General features: G+C 38.9%; 1 protein-coding gene across 2 annotated transcripts in view; it reads right to left on the reverse strand.

Annotated features, from left to right (window-relative positions):
• Positions 1–20,391, reverse strand: part of itga10 (integrin, alpha 10) — a 64,018-nt gene that overhangs the window by 33,301 nt on the left and 10,326 nt on the right. For both annotated transcript variants that reach the window (XM_041793210.1, XM_041793209.1), the window contains exons 2-4: positions 2,094–2,205; positions 1,868–1,977; positions 1,688–1,776 (exon numbers count right to left, since the gene is read on the reverse strand). In XM_041793210.1, coding sequence (XP_041649144.1) covers positions 1,688–1,776; positions 1,868–1,976 — 198 coding nt within the window. In that variant the 5' untranslated portion in view covers position 1,977; positions 2,094–2,205. The remainder of the gene's footprint in view (positions 1–1,687; positions 1,777–1,867; positions 1,978–2,093; positions 2,206–20,391) is intronic.

The raw sequence follows: 20,391 nt of genomic DNA on the forward strand, positions 1-20,391 counted from the left end.
TATTACTGTACCTATGTAAGCTGTGTAGATATGTTATCTACATAGCTATGTTAGCTTTAGCTACATTTGCTAAAGCTAACGTATCTACACTGGCTTACATAGCAATGTTAAATATGCCAACTACTTCTAAAACGAGTCTTAACATAACTTAGTCCCTAATTAGACCTCTGACCTTTATCTCTGTTTTATATGTGAGATGTTGCTTGGTCTGTTATGTTTGTAATGTGGTTATTTCATGAATGGAATTTCCAGACTTTCTTTATGAATAAAGTTGAATTAAAAAAAAAGAATAATCTAAATCTGTTCTGACAGACGGCATCTCATATTAACAGTCTGCAAGAGGGGGTGTCAGAATTTCCTTCGGGATATATAAAGTATTGATCAACCTATTTACCTATCTATCTGTCTAGATGTACAGTCTACAGCCAGACCCCTCTCACTGTTTTGAATTTGGTGTTAGTTTTAGTCTTTACATAAAAATGCCTTTTAGTTTTAGTCACAACTGAGTCATTTTCACTCTTTAAAGTTTTAATCTAGTTTATGCGGACAAAAAACTCAAAAACAATTTAGTCCACTTTTAGTCAATAAAAATTCCTTCTGTTTTAATCTTACTTTTTGTCAAAACATTCCTTTTATGACCATTTTAATCAGCCATATTGAAAATTAATATAAATGTTAACCCTCATATTAATGCACTGTCATTACTTTAAATACTTTGAATCATATTAAAGAAAATATGACATACCTTGAATGCTCTCTACCCAAACTCTGCATGCATTTTGACCATTATTTGCACAGTAGAGAAATATGAATTTTGAATGTCTAGACCTATCATTTCAGTCATGTTTTAGTCTTCTTGATGAAAAGTAAATATACTTCTCATCAGAGTTTTTATTTTCAGAGATCTATATTTTGTTAGTCTTAGTCTCATCTTCCTCATGGAAAAAAGGTAGTGGACTAACACTTTTAGTCATAGTTTTAGTCGATGAAATTAACACTGCAGCTGGGGGATGAAATAATGTTTGACGAAAACCCCTCAACTCCTCTATCCTTTCTTTTCACATACTCTGTTCTTATCTTTCTTGGCTACCTTCTCTCAGGAAAATAAGGGAGTAGGGGGAGGTAAAGCCTCAAGCCTAGTCAGATGGAGGTCAGCGTCAGCCACAGTGAGGACACCTCACCCCTTGTGTTTACTTCAAATGAGGTTAAAAGCAGGTGTGCCAGTGTAATGGGCTTATATTATATTAACTGAATACATTGGACATGAGCTGGGTCTATTACTATGCTAAAAGGTCTCACATAATGAAATGAAATTAAAGTAATTTAGTATAATTTTCAATGTTATATGTCCAATTAATTTTGGATAGACTTGACATTTCATTTAGCCATGTACTGAATAATCCATGAATAAGAAATAATAAGGATTTTGAGTCTGTAAGTAAGTAATTAAAGTGTCTGTGTTTATGTATGATTCTTCATAAAGGTATTCAGGAAGTGCGGGATCAGTGAACCACACATGGTCAGTTCAAAATTCAAATGAAAACACACCAACAGAGCTGAATCATTAACATACCGTCCAGCAAACACAACCTGGTCTCACCACATCCCCTCAGGCTCCCACACAAGAAATCCCCTAGATGTAGCAAAAATAAAGAAAAGTCTTATTTTTCGACGCTGGATCACGTACCAGAAAGCCATCAGGTGAGTCTGGAGTGAGCGTCATACCCAGGTGAGAATTTTTTAGGTTTTTGGAAACGTTCTGGAGAGCACTCTCACCTGAGATAAAGAGACAGATAAGTTAATATCTTTATCTGATGGGTTTCCCAAAGAGAGAGATTACTTTGAAGCATGCACAAGTTTATTTTACCTAGATATACTTTGCTGCAACTCGAGTTCTTCTCCTCTCCCACAATGCATTTGTACACATCTCCTTTCCTGTTGTTGGGTGGCCCATCCCAGGGTGCACCGACCAGCATCCTTCAACAAAATGACAAAGTCATTTGGTATCATAACATCTTAATACATACATTTGGGGAAAAAAAACATATTCAACATGTTTGTTTCTCTTTCTTTGTCTCTTAACCCACACTTACGATTTCTCTCCATCTGCTTCATGCTGTAAAACAGAAAATCCAAAGAGGGCGTCCTCTGGACCGGTGAAGATGCGTGGATGCTTTACATCAATGTTAAAACACTGACACAACTCTGAAACACACAACAGAAGAAAATATTACTGTTGTTATTCACAGAAATACAGCTTTCAGAAAATCCTGGAGTTATGATGGTCATGATATGGTTCATACTAAGCAGCAAGGGCTGGGTAACATGGCATTAGCCTATTAGCATAATTGTCTAAGTCATTTTTTTGGCCAAACTGTGATTTCTGCCTAACTTTACTCTCCTAATACTGCTGCATCATCCTGCCTTATTGCTGTTGTCCTCAGCCTATCAGAACGCTTGTTACAGTCCAAAATCACTATGTGCCTAAGCCATCTCTTAGACCTAGGCATTTTGACGCTACATCCAAATATGGCAGACTGCATGAGAAAGAGGGCTCTGCTGACCACAAGTGAAGCATTATCTCTTCTCTTTGATTCATCTGGTAAACTAGTTTAAATTTCTTCAACATTCTAGACAGTAAATGTACTTTCAGTCAATCATTGGGGTTAGAAACTGTGTGTTTAAATTTTAATCACATTTCTGCGACAAGGTATGATGAAGTAGTGTAGGAGCTAGCTATTGCTAGAAAAATCTTACCAAGAATATTTGTGTCATTTCTAGTCAAAACAAATCTCTTTACACTTAAAATAAGACACATCACCTGAAAAAAAGTAACTTGTTTTTGGACATTTTTCACTAGTTTCAAGCAAATTGTCAAGTGAATATTTGCTTTTTATTTTAAGGGTAAAGAGATTTGTTTTGACTAGAAATGAGAGAAGTATTCTTGGTAAGATTTTAAATTTTTGCAGTACACCTGTTCATTTAACATTGTGTTACTGTGATAAAACACTCAGCAAAACTTTCTTTTCTTCTGGGGTCAGGAAATGAACTTGATACCAATTTAGAGAAGGATTTAGATGACAGTAGACCTGAGAAGAAAGAAAAATGACCGGGGCCGTCATTAGGATTGAAAGACGGGGGGGCTTAGCCCCAAGGGTTGCAGGTAATGCTTGTCATATAGCACACACCAAATTTTTTCTCCACAACTTAAAATGCTCAATTATTTAATTTATTATTAGTTGTAGATCATTTATCAGGACCGATGATCCAGCTCACTCTCTTTTCCGTAGAAGACTGTCCTTTCAGCCTTCAGGAAGTCTTCCTTTTTCTAACAACAGCCTGAGTGAGTTGGTATTTAAAGGTCTATATGCTGGAATGATTTCATGGAAAAGATGTAAAATATGTAGTTTCAAAACTCTTCTCTTTCTTCTTTCAGGCTGTGCATGCTCCCCAAATCAAACTTATTTAGTTTATTTCTGCCTGTCACTGATATTTCTCTGTGTCTGAAGACAGTCTACACCAGTGGTCCTCAGCCTTATTCTACCCAAGAGCCATATTGTCTTAAAATACTTTAGAGAGAGCCACACTCCAAAACCAGGGATGTAAGAAGATCCATAGATCAGCTGATCCATGGTGGAAATAAAATGAAACAGTGAATTGTTGGATTATTCTGTAATTAAGTGGAATGCAATAGGACACATAAAAATCTTTATAGTGTTAGAGGAAAGGATATGTTACTAATAATGAGCATATATATTTTTTTATTCATGCAAGTCCCACCTGGTCTCATGACGTGTTAAAATATTAGTTTGAGCTCTGAGATGCTTTTCAAAGAGCTGGTGAATTAAGGTTGGCTATTTGGGTATTTACCCCTACATTTACTTAAGTTCTGTAGCTCTGTTTAACTTAAAAGAGATGTTTTCTAATTTTTTTTACAACTCATTATTGATGCTTTTAGCTAAAGGGGGACAGGCCTCATATTGTCCTTTGCCCTGGGCCTCAAAATGACTAAAACCGGTCCTGCTTCACACCTGCAGCTCTCAAAGACACATCGTTCCACCCCGCCTCATTCTGTTTTGCTTTGTTTTACTGTTTCTGCTCTTTTGACAGTTTTTATTATCAGCAGTACACTAAAGATCAAGTAAAACACCCACATTTGGACAAGTTTCACTAGATATTACATGTGTGTGAGGGTCACTGATGACGCGTATCGCAATGATCAGTTGTGATACTTGGGAGAGCTTGTATGGGAGAGCATGGGCAGGAAGCGACTGAAAAAACTTGTTGAAACGAGGGAATTAAAGCTTCAGTTTGAACACAAGACAGCACACCTCAATGACTGAGCTCACTGAAGACACGCACCACCAGCAGACTTCCTCTGCTCTCTTACGCATATTCCTCCGTCGCACACACCCAACAATAATAATACACGGATTAAAAGGAAATAAAGGTTTCATGTAGACTTGGCACTAAGCCACAGGTGACAGGAGAGCCATGGGGTTATGTTTAGGAAAGTAAAAAAACTCTGGTTATGTTATGTTTGTATTTATATGTAAGAGAAAAATTCCCTAAGTCACTGGCATATTCTGCCTAAGTCACTTTTATTTGTTATGAAATCAATGTTGTGTCTTTTTCTTTTTGCAAACTTGTTCACACATCTGATTGATATTACAGTTACCCTATCAATTGAAAATACCAATGTGCTTGGTAAAAATTGTGTTTTTTCTTGTTTTCCGAAAATGTTCAAACATGACTTAGGCATTTATGCTATTAGGCTAACGTTGGGCCAAGAAGCTTGTAAAGAAATGACAAAACAAAGTTAAATCCACAAAGGCAAGGTGTAAAATGTAACACAGGCTTTTTATCATCAGCCAGTGGCACAATGTCAACATGTCAGAACTCTGTGTGGACCAGACAAGTTCTTCCACAGTGAACTCATCAAGCCATGTCTTTATAGTCCTTGCTTTGTGCTCTTGGGCACAGTAATGTTGGAAGAGAAAAGGGCCTTGCCCAAACTGCTGCCACCAAGTTGGAAGCTTAGCACTGTCCAAAACGTTTAATAGGCTGAGGCATTACGATTGACCTTCACAGGAGATAAGTTGCTAAAAACAGCCCCATACCATTATCCGTCCTCCACAAAACGTCACAGTGAGCACAGTGCAGTCAGGCAAGTGGGAACCTCCTGGCATTCCTCAAACACGTACTCATCGACCTGACTACTGAACAGGGAAGTGGTATTTGTCACTCCACAGAACAAGTTTCCACTGCTCCACAGTCCAGTGTTGGTGTGTTTTACATCACTCCATCCAACACTTGACAATGGACTTGGTGATGTAAGGCTTGCATGCAGCTGATCAGCAATGGAAACTCATTCCATGAAGCTCACGCAAACGTTAAAACCAATCCAAAGACCGGTTCGTGCTGCATTTTTACCGATCCAGGGCTCCGCAGACTGATGTACTCGTACCGCTGACGTCAAGATTGGTTAACCGATTCATTTGGGATTATCTTTACACCACTAGTGCACACCTTAAACCACTCGGCCATCTGCGTGCCCTGTCCATATAGTACATCTAAAAATCCTAACATAAAGCCCAGCTTGCTTAAATATTGAACTTAACACCAATACATTTCATTTCATTAAACTGATTTGACACCAGTTGATACAGACTAAAGTATACTGTAGATGTGGAAATGTTTAAGAGTGTTTGATACGATTTTTAGTAGTTTTCATGTCCTAAAGCAACTTTGCAGAGAAAGGTATGTTAAAGCAGAAGTATACTATTTATGCTTCTCATGCTTATTTACTCTATTTGATGTTTTATTGATTTTTTTTCTTTCATCTGTCTGTCTGAAAAAAAAGTTCATCATCCACAAAGAATACAGAGTAAAGCTGAGGTAGATTCATCAGCTAGTTGCAGCTGTTTGAATAATGCTGATATGCATTTAATATATAGATTACAAAATATCTGTTTCTATCTCAACATATTGAGACCTTATAGTTATTTGTAATAAAACTACAAATATAATCAAATAAAATGTAATAAACTAAATAAAAATAAATTAACTTTTTAGACCCTAAAGTGACACCATATGCCCATATGAACTTACGATATACTGGTATTGATGATAATTGTGGTATTAAAAAATAAAATTTCAATATTGTGTTAAAAATGTGCATATGATAATATCGTGTGAATGATCCAGTGCCACTTGAAGAGTTTGGAAATAGAAAAAGAAAAATATGCCAGGGATTGTTCAGTAGACATTGGATTATTCCTAAGTTATTAGTTGTCATTCTACAGTTGCACACAAATACTGTGTCCCCTGCTACCCATAAATGATTTTGTTCCAGTTAATATTGTAGTTATAAATGATGTTGCACCTTGAGGATTTTCTGTTTATCAGTTCATCTGGTTACCTTTTAACTAGCTATTGAGTGTAATTGCACTTTTTTATATACAGTTACTGTTTTCATATTGTCTCAGTACCTCCTTAGACAGGTATTTTGAGTGTAATTCATCTGCCAAAAGAGAGAACACAATATAAATAAAGTTAAAGATAAATTTGCTTGATTGTCCCATTATTATTTACATTTTTATTGATATTGTGATAATATCATTATCGTGACTTTTTTTGCCCATGATACTCACGAAGTGAAAATCTGATATCGTGACAGCCCTATTCCAAAGCATGACAAATAAGATGATACTGATTTACAAAAAGAGGGGGTAATTTGTTTAACTACTTTTCTGTAATGCCACATTTAACATGTGAGCAAATGTTACTAAAATGTGAAACTTAAAAAAAATTTAACGCATTCAGAATTGAACCTGACACATACAATGCTTTGTTGTTGTTAAATGAGAGAAAACATGGAGCAAAAAACTGTGTACACCACTGTACATCTACAGTGCAGAGTAAGATTATTTTTTTTCCCTCCCAGCCTTGGAGAGGGAATCTGGGGAAGGTGACAGGAGGCTGACAAAGTTGGATAAACAGATTGACTAAAGGCAACCTCTGGGAAAAAAGGAGTTCATTCTGAGGGGAAAATGGGAAAGGAGAGGGGAGAGAAGAGGAGGCAAAGCAGGAGAGGGTGTGGGTTAAAAAAACTAAGTAGTATAGTAGGCCTCCTGTTATGACATACAAACCTGCCCTTCATACAGAGTGAGACACGCAGAGAAGAAAGAAGGACACAAGATGGTAGTCAGACAGTTCACTGAGTTAGGATGTAAACTGGAGCATGAAAACATATTCCAAACACAGCATGTTTGTTTTACAGTCTGAAGGAGAAAGTCTGAATATATTTTTCTGACCAGAATAAGTATAAAGTATTACATTTATATATGCCTACATAAATAAAATGCTTCCTGCTAGCCTTATAAACAAAAAAGGACAAATAGAAAAGGTTTTATAATGCCAATTTGAAATACAGGGGAGAAGTTTTGACAAATTGTTGGCAACACTGCAGGTTGTCACATGGGTAGATGAATCTTGTTAGGCTATAGGAACAGAAAAATATTAAGTTTTCTGTAAACAACTAAATAAAAAAACCACATAATGCCCTCTCATTAGCTACATTTGTCTGTCAAATGGCTCATACTTTTCTGATTACTTTCATTTTATCAAAAGCAAGGGTCAAGTGATTGTAGTATGAAGACACCTGTTCCTGGAAGGTCCAGTCACTGGTTAATTGGTATTCCTGGCTACTATTACACCATGGAGACAAAAGAATCCTCCAAGCAACCCAGAGAAAAGGTTAGGTATCAGTCAGGGGATGGACAAAAAAATCCAAGGTACTAAACATCCCTGTGGGTCCAGTTAAATCCACCATCAAGAATTAAAGGAATTAAGCGCATTTGTAAATCTGCCTCGATATGGCTGTCCTCAAACGCTGAGTAACTACTCTGACTACCCTGAAAGAGTTATAAGCTTCATTTTCTAACCTTTTCTAACAACCAACAGTTTAAGTAGGGCATTACCATACTCAGGACTGTTGTTGGTATTTCCATGCATTGGGGACTGCTAGTTATGAGAAGACCAATTCCTGAAAGAAATCCTGTTTGTTTTGCTCACCAACTGTTTTTCCACCAAATATCTGTGTATGCAATGATGGCACAAGCTCTGTTAGTTTCTAGTTTAATAAATATATAGGTCTGGTCAGCTATCGCCACAATAATGTCCTATTTCTGGGAAACCCAGTTTTAACTGGTCTATTAGCCATCTCAGGAGTTTGTAAAATGAGTACATGTGACACTTTAGTATTAACCAATCAATAGATCCTCAATCTCTCCATTCACTCAACAAATATAATTAATTCTGCCCTCAATGAAGCAAAGTGGCAGCAGCAAACTCAAGATCGAAAACTGCCCCTATTAAACCAATAGGTAATGTAATGGCGGTTGAGTCCATTCCTTTTCAACAGACTATTGTGACAGCAAAAGTTCTTGCTAATGTTGTAAGTGGCAAAGCATAAATAAATGCCAGTTGGATTCAAAAATCCACTTGAATGAAAGACTGTCGTCACCCTGTAGTTGCTTCTCATAAGGAGCATACCACTCTTGACAGTTGGTATTTAACATGTCCCTCTTGTGTATCTACTGTATGTTATTTGTATCCCTGAAAAGCAGGGCGTGCTGGATGTTTCTGTTCAAATAGATTTGACCTGACATGTAATTAAGCAGCATCCAAAGACATCTACAGCAACCCTACTCCTGTACTCTACCCCACTGAAATTGAGAAAAGCAGTGCAAGACAAGACCAGAACTCTCCTGCTGTGATTGCACACCAGCTACTCTTGCACTTTCGCAGATACTCTCCAACAAATACACACTGATACACACAAACAGTTACTTTGGCCAGGCCAATCAGAGGGGGATTCCACTTGGTTTTGAGAGAGAAACAAGATATGTCCACTGTTTCTCTTCCATCTCTGTTCCTGCCTTTCTCACATACTGTAGTTTTTCCATCTTCTTTCTCGAACAGATGTTTTCATTCTGTAATGTAATTGCATTTTCAGTCAAGTTTCTACTTTTTTTTTGTACCCAGATTTATTCACTGGACATCTGTAGCGGTAAAGAGGTGGGTTGTAAAAGCTAGGCTGGCAGCATTATCACACTGACATTTGCTTCTCCATTTTAGTCCCAGCTTAAATATCATGAAAAATACCATATGGTCTGCTAGGAAACCTTGCATTGACTTGTGTGTTGCTGACTTTGATGGTAACCTGAATTCTCCTCAAAGCCAAAAGGTGAAGATGTAACCTGTTTCATTGAATAGCACACGGTTTATTGTCTTTTTTGAGTCTCACATTTATGGTTTTAAGTCTTCAGAACAGCCAAATGAATTGTCATGAATATAGATCCATTTAAGATTAGCCATGATAAGTTTGGTGATCCCACAAAATTTGGCTCACAGTCAGTCTGCGACACCGGAGATAGGCACGCCTTTACCCGCCACCATGGTGTACACCCTGCCACCATGCCCATCTCTGCAGGTAGCAAGTCCACAGGAGAGAGGCTCCATGTCACCTTTCTGGGTTGAACCCAGCCGGGCCCCATGAAGAGAAGCCCAGCCACCAGAAGCTTGGTTGTAAGCCCCCCCCCCCAGGTCTGGCTCCAGGGGATGCCCCGGTATGCTGCATCTAGGCAAGGTGTCTGCTCTCCTAATTTGCTGGTTCATGGTGGGTGTTTTGAATCACTCTTTGTCTGGAACCTCCCCAAGGACCACTTTCCTTGGGAGATCCCATCAGGAGCCAATGCCACTGACAAAACAGCTCCCAGGGCCATGCAAACTCCCCCACCATGATAAGGTAGTGTTTGATGTTTAGGGTGGTTGAGATGGTTCTGGCATCTGATCAGGATGCCCAAAATGTGCTGGAATGGACTATATATCCTGTCTGGTCTGGGAATGCCTCGGGATCCCCTAGATGGAGATGGCAGAGAGATGTCTGAGTTGACTTGTTCAGCCTGCTGCCACTGTGACTCATCCCACGAGAAGCGGAAGAAGATGGATGATGGGATGGATGAATGGATGGATGGAGCCCACAAAATTTCATCAAAGGTTATGATGGTGTCAAAAAAGTTTGTTCAATAATATTGTAAAATAAGAACACCACAGCGCCTTAGGCCCCGTCCACACGGAGAATTCAGGAGTAAACGCAAAAGTTTTTTGTTGTATTGGCGTTTCATCCACACGGAAAAAACGTTTTGGGAGTCCGTAAAAGCTACTTTTTGAAACCAAGGCCCAGAGTGAACAAATCTGGAAATGCTTACCGTTTCGTCTCCCTGTGGACAGCCAACCACATCTTCTCGAAAAGATTACGTCATACATAGCGAGGCCCACTTACACCGCATGCGCATGTCAAACCAAAACAACAATGGCAGCTTACAGGGAAGCGTTCGTGCTGTAGAAGCTACTGAGCTTATTATGGCTTTTACAGCCAAATCGGAAGCTCCTTTACCACCATGGCGAACAGCATACACCAGATATTCTTAAATCCACCCCAGAGAACAACCAGAAGGGCAACCAGGAGAAAGTTTGTGGCAGTTTTCTGTGATTTTCTCTCTTTTGATGCATTTCTGTGGCAGCGTTGCAGTGCCACTTACAGCCTTGGCATAAATACTACAGCGTTTTCAGTCATTTTCAGTGGTTGCGTGCTTATGCAGACATTTCCTGAAACGATCTCATATTTACGGAAAACTTTTTCAAAACAAAACAGAAATATATCATTTTCGTCTCCCTACGGACAAGGCCTTAATGTCTCATGAAAAACAAACAAACAGCTCATTGGACAAGCAAAGAGCCATCTGCATCATGTTTTATCAAGCATTTTTCCTTTCTTGCCATCCATAGCAAGTTCCTTTTTCTGTGGTTAACTTGATGTCATCATCTTCAATCTACCTGAAGTTCCTTATTTTCTTTGAAATAAAAGCAGGTCTGTATCCAAACAGAATAAAGAAAAAAGGCAGAGATTCAACTACATAAATCCTGTGATTAATCAAAATTACACCTTTAATTGTTTGACAGTCTTAGTTAGCATCCAATCATACAAAACTAAGGCAGTGGAAACTTTGGCTACGTTCACATCGCAGGTCTTAATGCTCAATACTGATCTTTTGCTCCAAACTAATTTTTTTGTTTGGCTGATCACACTCCAGTCGAATTTCAAAAGATCAGACTTTAATCTGATTTAGTACCACATATGCTAGTCACATTGAATCTGATCTGAAAATGTCAGATTCAATGTGATTTGCAATGTTCATGCTGTCAGAAAACAATCAGGTATGAGTCACATATGAGCAAAAAAATCAGATTCAGGTCACTTTAAACTGCAGCGTAAACGCAGCCTAAGATCATTGCTCATTCCTAATATTTGCATATTAGCACTGACAAAATGCCAGCGTTGTATAATAGACAGCTGGGGACTCTAAATCTTGCTTCTGCATCCTGCAGATATAGTCGAGCTTCCAAAACTTAAACTTTCAACCCGCTGGGGGACTTTGATGGAAGTCGGCCAGCTGTCTGATTCCACACAGATGTTCACTTCACCAATGGGAATATGCATAGGCGAGAATAGAGTAATTTCTGAAAGCCTAAACTCTCATTTTCATAACCAGAATGTACATAAAACTTGTTTTAACAAGTTTTTTTCTTCTATCCCCAAGCCTCTCATATACAGCGTAGTAAAACGTGTTGGTCTTGTGGCGACATCACCCAGCTTCACTGATTCTAAATTTCTTGTCACAACAAAACGAGCCTCTGATTTCAACCCTTGCTGCTTATTTCATTGACGTCATTCTGACTGATGTCATTCCTTTATTTCACTTATTCTCTCGTAAACCGTAAATTGCTTCTTTCTTTTACCCCCTCTCCTATAATGCACACATATAAACACATATTGCAACTCTACCACAAGACCCCTTCTTTTAGCCCAACCCTCAAATTCCCACAAAGCTGTACCATCATTCCCTATTTTCTCCGTCCTGTCCTCCCTCCTCTGGTTCCATTTTCATTTGGGGTTTATATATGACACCGCACCACAGCTTGTCTGACCACCCCTCACTATGACAACTGGGGCAAACATTTATCGAGCCAAACTGGGTCCAGATTCTCTCAACCACATGGTCGGCTCTGCTGTTGCTGGATATGTACAGTTGTGTTTGTGTAGAAACTAAACTTGACACTACAATGTTTTGATACTACAGAAACATTCAAACACTTATACAAGCATACACTGATGTATACTTTTCAATTAGCCTTGCATATTTTAGTTTCCTTGTCTCCTTTTCTCTTTTGGTCTCTTTTAGTTACATCCTTGACTTATTGCACCTCTGTGAACTGAAGTAGAGTTGTCCATTCCACTGTCTGTTTCTATCATCTGCATTTAACCGACTCATGTTTCCCAAACATTGCTCCCCCTTCACCTCCTCTCACACACTTTCACAGCTTTTCTATCCATTATCTCCATCGTGCTCTGTTCTCATCTCTGTCACCCTCTCGTGGGGAATGGGGGTGGGAGACGAGGGGGAGTAGGAATGAAAGTGAGTGAATGATGGGAGAGTAAAATAACAGAAGAAGATAGCAGGGAGAATAATGGCGTAAATTTATGAATGAGTGGTGGAAATGAGTCAAACATACACACGCAGAGACACACCTGTGTTCGACATCTCAGTAAAGCATAACAGAGTGTGTAACAGACGTGGGGTGCTTTCTGGCCACATCAAGGAAGCTCTGCTGAAACCATTACCTCTGCACACATGCTCACTCACCTATACATGCTTATGTATGACACATGAACAAGGTAGCACACTCACTCACATGCAAGGACTCTAAAACATAAGCTAGAGTACAAATTAAATCAAAGGTTACACAGTGATGAAAATTACACTGTATATGGTCTATCTAAACTGAAAATGAAAGGCAACGTGCTAACCCTAAACACAGGCATCATTTGGCTGCTGGCATGTGTAAATAGATGTGTGCATTTGTGTACTGTGGCGAGGGTGCGTTTCCATCCTGCTTCTGGATGAGAAGCGTTTACATCACGTGAACTAGCAGCACCGACGATCACTCTGCAGCTTGCATGTCAAATTAAAGCTCAAATGCTGTTATCTCACTCTAAACTTTTTTCAGAGCAGGTACAAGCTTTACATGCCTTGCACAACATCTCAGCCTTGATATAATTATGCATTACAGCTATGTGCCATAATGCAGCAGTTAAACGGCTGCTTATCAGCTGCATAAACATTTGGTGTTGCTAGACAACAATGGTCTTTTTCTTTAGCTCCTTGAGGTGGGCAGCAGTGGCTCAATGAGGTGTGTGAGGTTGCACTGCCACAGTGAACATGAGTAAGGAGGTTGGCTGATGATCGTGCTTCTTGGAGTAAATCCACATGGCACCGACGCCTTATTAGGGGAACATAGACATGTGCGATGAAAGTAGGTGATATGGCCAGTGAGGTCGAGTTACGCCACTGCCAGAGTCAGGAGGAGTCAGCTGTAAGAGGAGATGAACCAGTAACCTTTTGGCTACAGGACACATCAGCACATATCTCTGATTGCTCCAGACATCTTCTGGCAGAGCTGGGAGGCTCTAACAAGAATGAAATATTTCCTCAGTACTGACAAAACAGATAGATTTACTGGATTATCCGGCTTTGAATGACTAACCATAACTTTGTTGGACTCATGCGCAGCTTCCTATATCTTTGATGTGTTTGGCAAATGGAGTGTGGCCATATGTTTTAATGCGTCTGCTTCTCGACTCTCCTGCACACAATCACGTATGGAATGTTTTCATGGTCAGTCACTTACTGTCACACAGAACAAAGATCGCTGGGCCTCAGGGAGACATGCATGACACAAATGCTCACATGTGTTGTCTGTTAAGAGTGCAAAAGTAGACAAGGTTAAGGGCCATATCATTGAGTCAGACAGTTCTGGAGGACAGGGGAGCGACTGGGCAGTGAAGCAGCATCAATCATGGGTAAAAGGTCGACATAATATAGTTCCCCAAAAGTTCACAAATGAGCTTAAAGAGCTGAGGGGGGATAATTCACATTTTTCAGACCCCAACGATGGTTAAAGGTTGTATCTGATTTTAAAAGATATACAAGATTTAAGTCAAATACAAAACCAAAAAAACGTAACGTTAGTGCAGTGGTTTTCAACTAGTCATGCCTTCAGATCCAACATAGCCCTCTCAATGAGAAATCACCACCCATATTTAAAAAATGCTTCAACTACAACATATTCATTTAATGAAAATTTTGCAGTTTGGACCTTAGATGAAACAAACATACAGCTGAACAAAAAAACAGGAAAAAAAATAAATGTTTTATACGCGAATCATTACAGAAGCTCTGAGACAACTAGAATGCATTCCATGTAACTCTGTTTTCCTATGAAAAAGGTCAATTTCGGTTGTTTTTTGTTGATACACTGACACCACATTTTTCCTGACCAAGTACAAGTATGAGTACTTAAATTTGAGTACCCACTCATACCGAGTACAAATATGTTAGGTCAGGTCAAGTGTGGGAGCATATGCTGGTTCGGCACTTTGTTTCATCAACCTTGGTCCTGTACTGCTCTGGCCCTCGACTAGGTCTGTACCAGACCAATGCCCCATCTCTCCAGGCATCCTCCCAGCTGCCTCCTCCACAGTCGGTAAGCACAAAATCTTATTCTACATTTGAGCTACAGCTCACTAAAATTGAAATACTACAGCCTTTTTTACTGTGTTCTAATATATCCACCTCCTGGCCCAGCAGGTCAGTTTTTAACTGATTTACTGAATTCCTGACCTCTATTTTTAAGCTGGAAAGGGTCCTTTTAGCTGGTGACTTTAATCTGCACATTAACAATGCCACAGATTGTGCAGCTGCTGAGTTCATAAATATCACTGAATCTTTTAACTTTAAACAACATGTCTCAGGCCCACTCACATGGGAGGTAATACTTTAGAAATACTTTAGACCTGTTTTTTACTGTAGGTCTAGACATTGATCATGTTAGGTCTGATGACCTACTGATCAGTGATCACAATTGTATATTCTTTGAGCTCTATTTTGCAGAAAAATCCTGTCACAAAAGAAAGTTTAAATCTCGTATCATTACAGCAAAAACAGCTGACCAGTTCTCTGCATATTTCCATTGTGATCTTAGTATAAATTTAAATAATGCAGACATTTTAATGAAGTCCTTTAATAATCATTGCTCTATCCTTTTGGACAAGATGGCACCTGTAAAGAGTAGGACCAGGGCCAACACACTTCTCCTTGGATGAACGATGCTGTGCGTAGTCAAAGACAGCAGTTTTGCAGGTCTGAGCACTTATGGAAGAGCACTGGGTTAGAGGTTCATAGTCTGTTTTTGAAAGATCTCTAGCGAACTTTTAATGAAATGGTGCAAGAAGCCCGAACAAATTACTTTGCCACTCTAATCGCTTCCTCAGGAACAAATCCAAAATTTTTATTTGACACCATTAATAACTTGGTGTCTCCACCACCTTCCACATTATCAAATTTTAATGTTAATGATTGCAATAATTTTTTATTCCACTTTGTTCAAACAGTAGAGGATATAAGGTCCAGTCTGGTGCCAACAAACTAGCTCCTTCCAAGCTACTGTTACTCTGGACTCCCTCCACCCTATTACATTACATGATCTGTTCTTAAAGTTGTGCCTGTTATTACTCCTGCTGTCGTAGCCATTGTAAACGCCTCGCTATCCACAAGATGTATCCCGGCATATTTCAAACATGCCACTATCCAACCCATTTTAAAGAAAGCCAGTAATCCAAATTCCTTTCTTATCTAAACTCCTGGAAAAAACAACAATCAATTGATATCTTGGTTGGAGACAGACAATATACATGAGAAATTTCATCCTGGTTTTAGGGGGAAAAAAAACACTCTACTGAGACCGCTCCTTTGAGGGTGTCAAATGACATCTTAATGTCCTGTGATACAGGGGATTGTTCTGTGCTGGTTCTCCTTGATATTAGCTCTGCTTTTGACACTGTTGACCACTTTAAATTGTTAAATAGGCTTCATGATTGGGTCGGTATTTCAGGAACTGCATTAGAGTGGTTTTCATCGTATCTTTCTAACAGAAGTTTTTCAGTGAGTATTATTGATTGCGCCTCTGAGTCCTCTTCATTGTCCTGTGGGGTGCCACAGGGCACTGTCCTGGGGCCCTTGCTCTTCTCTCATTATCTGCTGCCCCTTGGAAAAATTATAGAGTTTTAATATAAAATAACATCTATATGCTGATGATCTACAGCTCATTTTCACATTTAAGTCCAGTGAAGCCTCAAAGCTGTCCAGCCTGCTTGAGTGTGTACATTCTCTAAAGCTCTGGATGGCTGACAACTTAAAGCTCAATGAACATAAGACTGAAGTTTTAGTTGTTGCACAGGATAAGTTTGTCCCTTTAATCCTACAGGACTTGGGTTGCCTCTCGAATGCTTTTTGCCCAAGTTTTTGAAACCTTGGTGTTTTTTTTTTTTTTAGTCAGCTCCATATTGTCGCTCTGTGATGACGTCAAATGTCAACTTGTATCACCTAGGACAACGCTCTCTTAAACCTTGATTTTATCCAGTTTTTGAGCCTGTTTTACCATCCGATTTCAGTGTTCAGTGTTTATTTTAGTTGTTGCCCCTCAATAATTTGAAAGACTGTTAATGATCGGGAGTGTACCTGTAAAGTTTTGCAGTGAAACAAGCTGGCTCATAACGTTGGGACTCAAGAAGCCTGTCTGGTACCTATCAAACCTAATTTGTCTCACATTGTCAACTCTGATCACATTAATATTCCAGTTTTAATCAGGAAAAGACTAAAGTTGCCAAAGAACATATTCAAAGTCCCTCCCCCTCACTCCACAACAAATTTGGTCATAATTCCCATTCAGCCCCATACTGCTGCACCTGCACCCTTTCTGAGCCCACCACTTAATCCAGAAACCTTCAAAGGCAGACATGACCTGGGAATCATTCAGTTAAATGTTAGGAGCCTTGCTCACAAACTAGATCATGTTAGTGTTTTAGTTGCACAGTGTGACCCTGACATTTTAGTTTTGACTGAATTCTGGTTAAAGGAAAGTATTAAAAACTATGATGTTGCCTTGGCAGGTTACACTGAGTGGACCGTGCTGGGAGAGGAGGTGGAATAGCAGTGCATGTCAAATCTGATCTGTGTGTCTGTTTTAGAATCTGTCACAAAGTCTAAATGTTTTGAATAAATTGCCTTAAAGATCCAATTGGGACCTTCTCATCTGGTGGTTACTGGTGTGTACAGACCTCCTTCTGCTGCTGCAGATTCTGTGCAGTCTTTAGCAAATCTTATTTCAAAATATATTTATCATGAAATGCTTGTTGTTGATGATTTTAACTTGAACTGGCTGAATAGTACCTCAGACTACTTAAAGGAAGTAAGTTCAAACCTTCACCTAACCCAGCTTATAACTGAACCCACTTGACCAAATCTGAATGACTACTCAAGATCTACAGTAATTGATCATGTATTTTCAAACAGAGCAGACAAAATTGTGGCTAGTGGAGTATTTGAACTGGGTGATAGTGATCACTGTCCCATAGCATGTGTGAGAAGTGCAAAATTGGAAAAAAAATTAAATCACATACAGTATTCAAGAGAAATTTCAAGAGTTTTAATGAACAAAATTTTCTGGAGGACTTAACACAAAGTTTTAACAGATACACAGAAGAGACCACGGATGTTCAAGTGGCTCTGGGCCTCTTCACAGATACTTTTATATCAGTCATAAATAAACATGCCCCTGTCAAAAGGCATAGAGTTGAAGACAGGATTGTTCCCTGGTTTTCTCAGTAACTGTCAGCTCTGTTAAATGACAGGAACAGGGCCTGGTCTCAGGCTAGACACTCAGGAGACCCACAGCACTGGCTAGAATTTAAACAACTTATAGATGCACTACAGCTGTTAGAAAGGCAAAATTCAACTACTATATAAATCTGGCAGCATTTTGGAAAGCAGTTAACTTGGATAAAAACAAGATTTCTAAATCACCACCACCTAATATTAACATTGGTGATTCTGTGCTGTGTAATGAAAATGAAATTTGCCTTGCTTTTAACAAGCACTTTGCAGATGCTGCATTATTATTTGAAATAGAACACCCTGACCTGATTCCAGTTGATAATAATATTTATACTGTTAGTGATATTAACTGTGTTAGTGCTAACAATCACACCTCTCATTTCTTCTTTCAACCTTTTACACATTTTGAGGTTCTGAGTGCACTACAGTCTCTAAGCTCTAGGAGCTCTACTGGGGAGGACAATATTGATTGTTTCTTTCTAAAACTGGCTGCCCCAGTTATTACAAATCAAATTACAAAGATATTCAATTTCTCCATTTCAACATGCAGATTTCCTAAAGTCTGGAAAACAGCAACAGTTCCCTTGCATAAAGGTGGTGCAAGAGATGACTTAAACAATTACCGTCCCATCTCCAAATTACCCTGTCTGGCAAAAGTCCTTGAATCTTTGGTAAACACCCAACTGAAATCTTTTCTTTCATATCATTCACTACTCAACCCATATCAGTCAGGCTTCAGGGCAATCCATAGCACAATCTCAGCAATCACACTGGTAACAAATGATATATCAGCACTATACAAGAGGTAACACTGCGCAGCACTTTTCATAGATCTCTCAAAAGCATTCAATACAGTTGATCATCACCTTCTATTAAGAAACTTATGTTCTATTGGGCTGGATAAAACCGCATGTACCTGGTTTCAGGATTATTTGTCTGACAGACGTCAATGTGTTAAATTAGGGTGTGCCAAATCTGCTTTTCTTTTCATAAACAGAGGTGTTCCACAAAGGTCAGTTCTCGGCCCCTTGCTTTTCACTCTGTATGTAAATGGAATTGTTTTTTCTGTGAATGGTTGTTGTACCCATCTATATGCAGATGATACCATTTTGTACTGTGTGGCGGACTCTGTACAATTAGCTGTCAAAAACTTGCAGCTCGCATTTAATTCTGTACAGGACTTTTTAATAAATCAAAAACTTGTACTTAACGCTAGTAAAACAAAATTTATGTTGTTTTCCAGAGCCAGAAAGCGTGATAATGATGATTTGCACAAGTATACTGTAAATGGCTCGCAAATTGAGAGAGTCACAGAGTATAAATATCTTGGCATGTGGCTTGATGAGGACTTTTCTTTTAAGTTCCATGTGAACTCTTTGACCTCCAAGCTGAGGCAGAAAATTGGCTTTCTGTACAGAAATAAATCAAGTATTCCATTGTCTTGTAGGAAGAGAATAGTTGAAGCTGTGCTCCTTTCAGTTATTGATTACGGAGATGTAATTTATAGGCATGCAGCAGCTTCAACGCTTGGGCCCTTGGACACTATCACTCCGCGCTTACATTTATAACTGATGATGGATACAGCACTCATCATTGTGTCCTATATGAGATGGGTAGTTGGCCTTTCCTTGAAAACAGGTGCAACAGACATTGTTTTTATATATTTTTAAAGCCTTCATTGGAAAACTACCACCATGCATCTTAGACTTGTTGGAGGGGAGTTCGAGCTCTTACATGACTCGCTTCACTGATTGGTTAAATCTTAAAGTTCCTCAAGCTTGCAGTGAACTTGGTAAAACTGCATTTTCCTTCGATGCTCCAAGCTCATGGAACAAACTCCAACAAACTCTAAAGATTGAAGTCCTACCCTCTCTTGCAGAGTTTAAGACCTTGGTTTCCAGTCATTTTGTTTCCAATTGTGATTGTTTTAATTGATTTCTGCTGGTTTTGACTGACTGTATTTGATTGTTGTTTTTTCTTGCTTGTCCCGATGTGCTTGTAATCTTGACAACATTGGAAATGAGGGGAACCTCAATGTCCTTTCGAGAATAAGTAAAGATTTAAAATGAAATGAAATGAAATTTTTGACAATTCTTTCTCATTCGATAATCACATCAAACAGGTAACAAAATCATGTTTTTTCCATCTTAGAAATATTAATAAACTCAAAATATCACCAAACTGCAGACGTGGCCCAAACTCTGAGTGGTGACTACCATACATACTTATTCAATGAGAGGATATCATCAAGCTTTAAAATGATACAGAGTTCAGGATCTGCAGTGTTTTATGAGTACAAGTAGGCTTGATATCAGCACAGATACAGGTATCTGTGCATCCCTGTTTGTTTTCTCACAATCTTACAGAATTAACACATTATCATGCGGAAAACAGCATTGTTTTACCAACTTAACAAAGTAATTAGACGCAATTTTGAGAAAACAACCAAAACTGATTTTTTTATCAGAGCTAAATGGAGTAAAATAAAATAGGGCAGCTTAGGGCATAATTTTTAGACTTTTTGCCCGATTTT

The sequence above is a fragment of the Cheilinus undulatus genome, linkage group 8 (assembly GCF_018320785.1).
Source record: "Cheilinus undulatus linkage group 8, ASM1832078v1, whole genome shotgun sequence".
Lineage (NCBI taxonomy): Eukaryota > Metazoa > Chordata > Actinopteri > Labriformes > Labridae > Cheilinus > Cheilinus undulatus.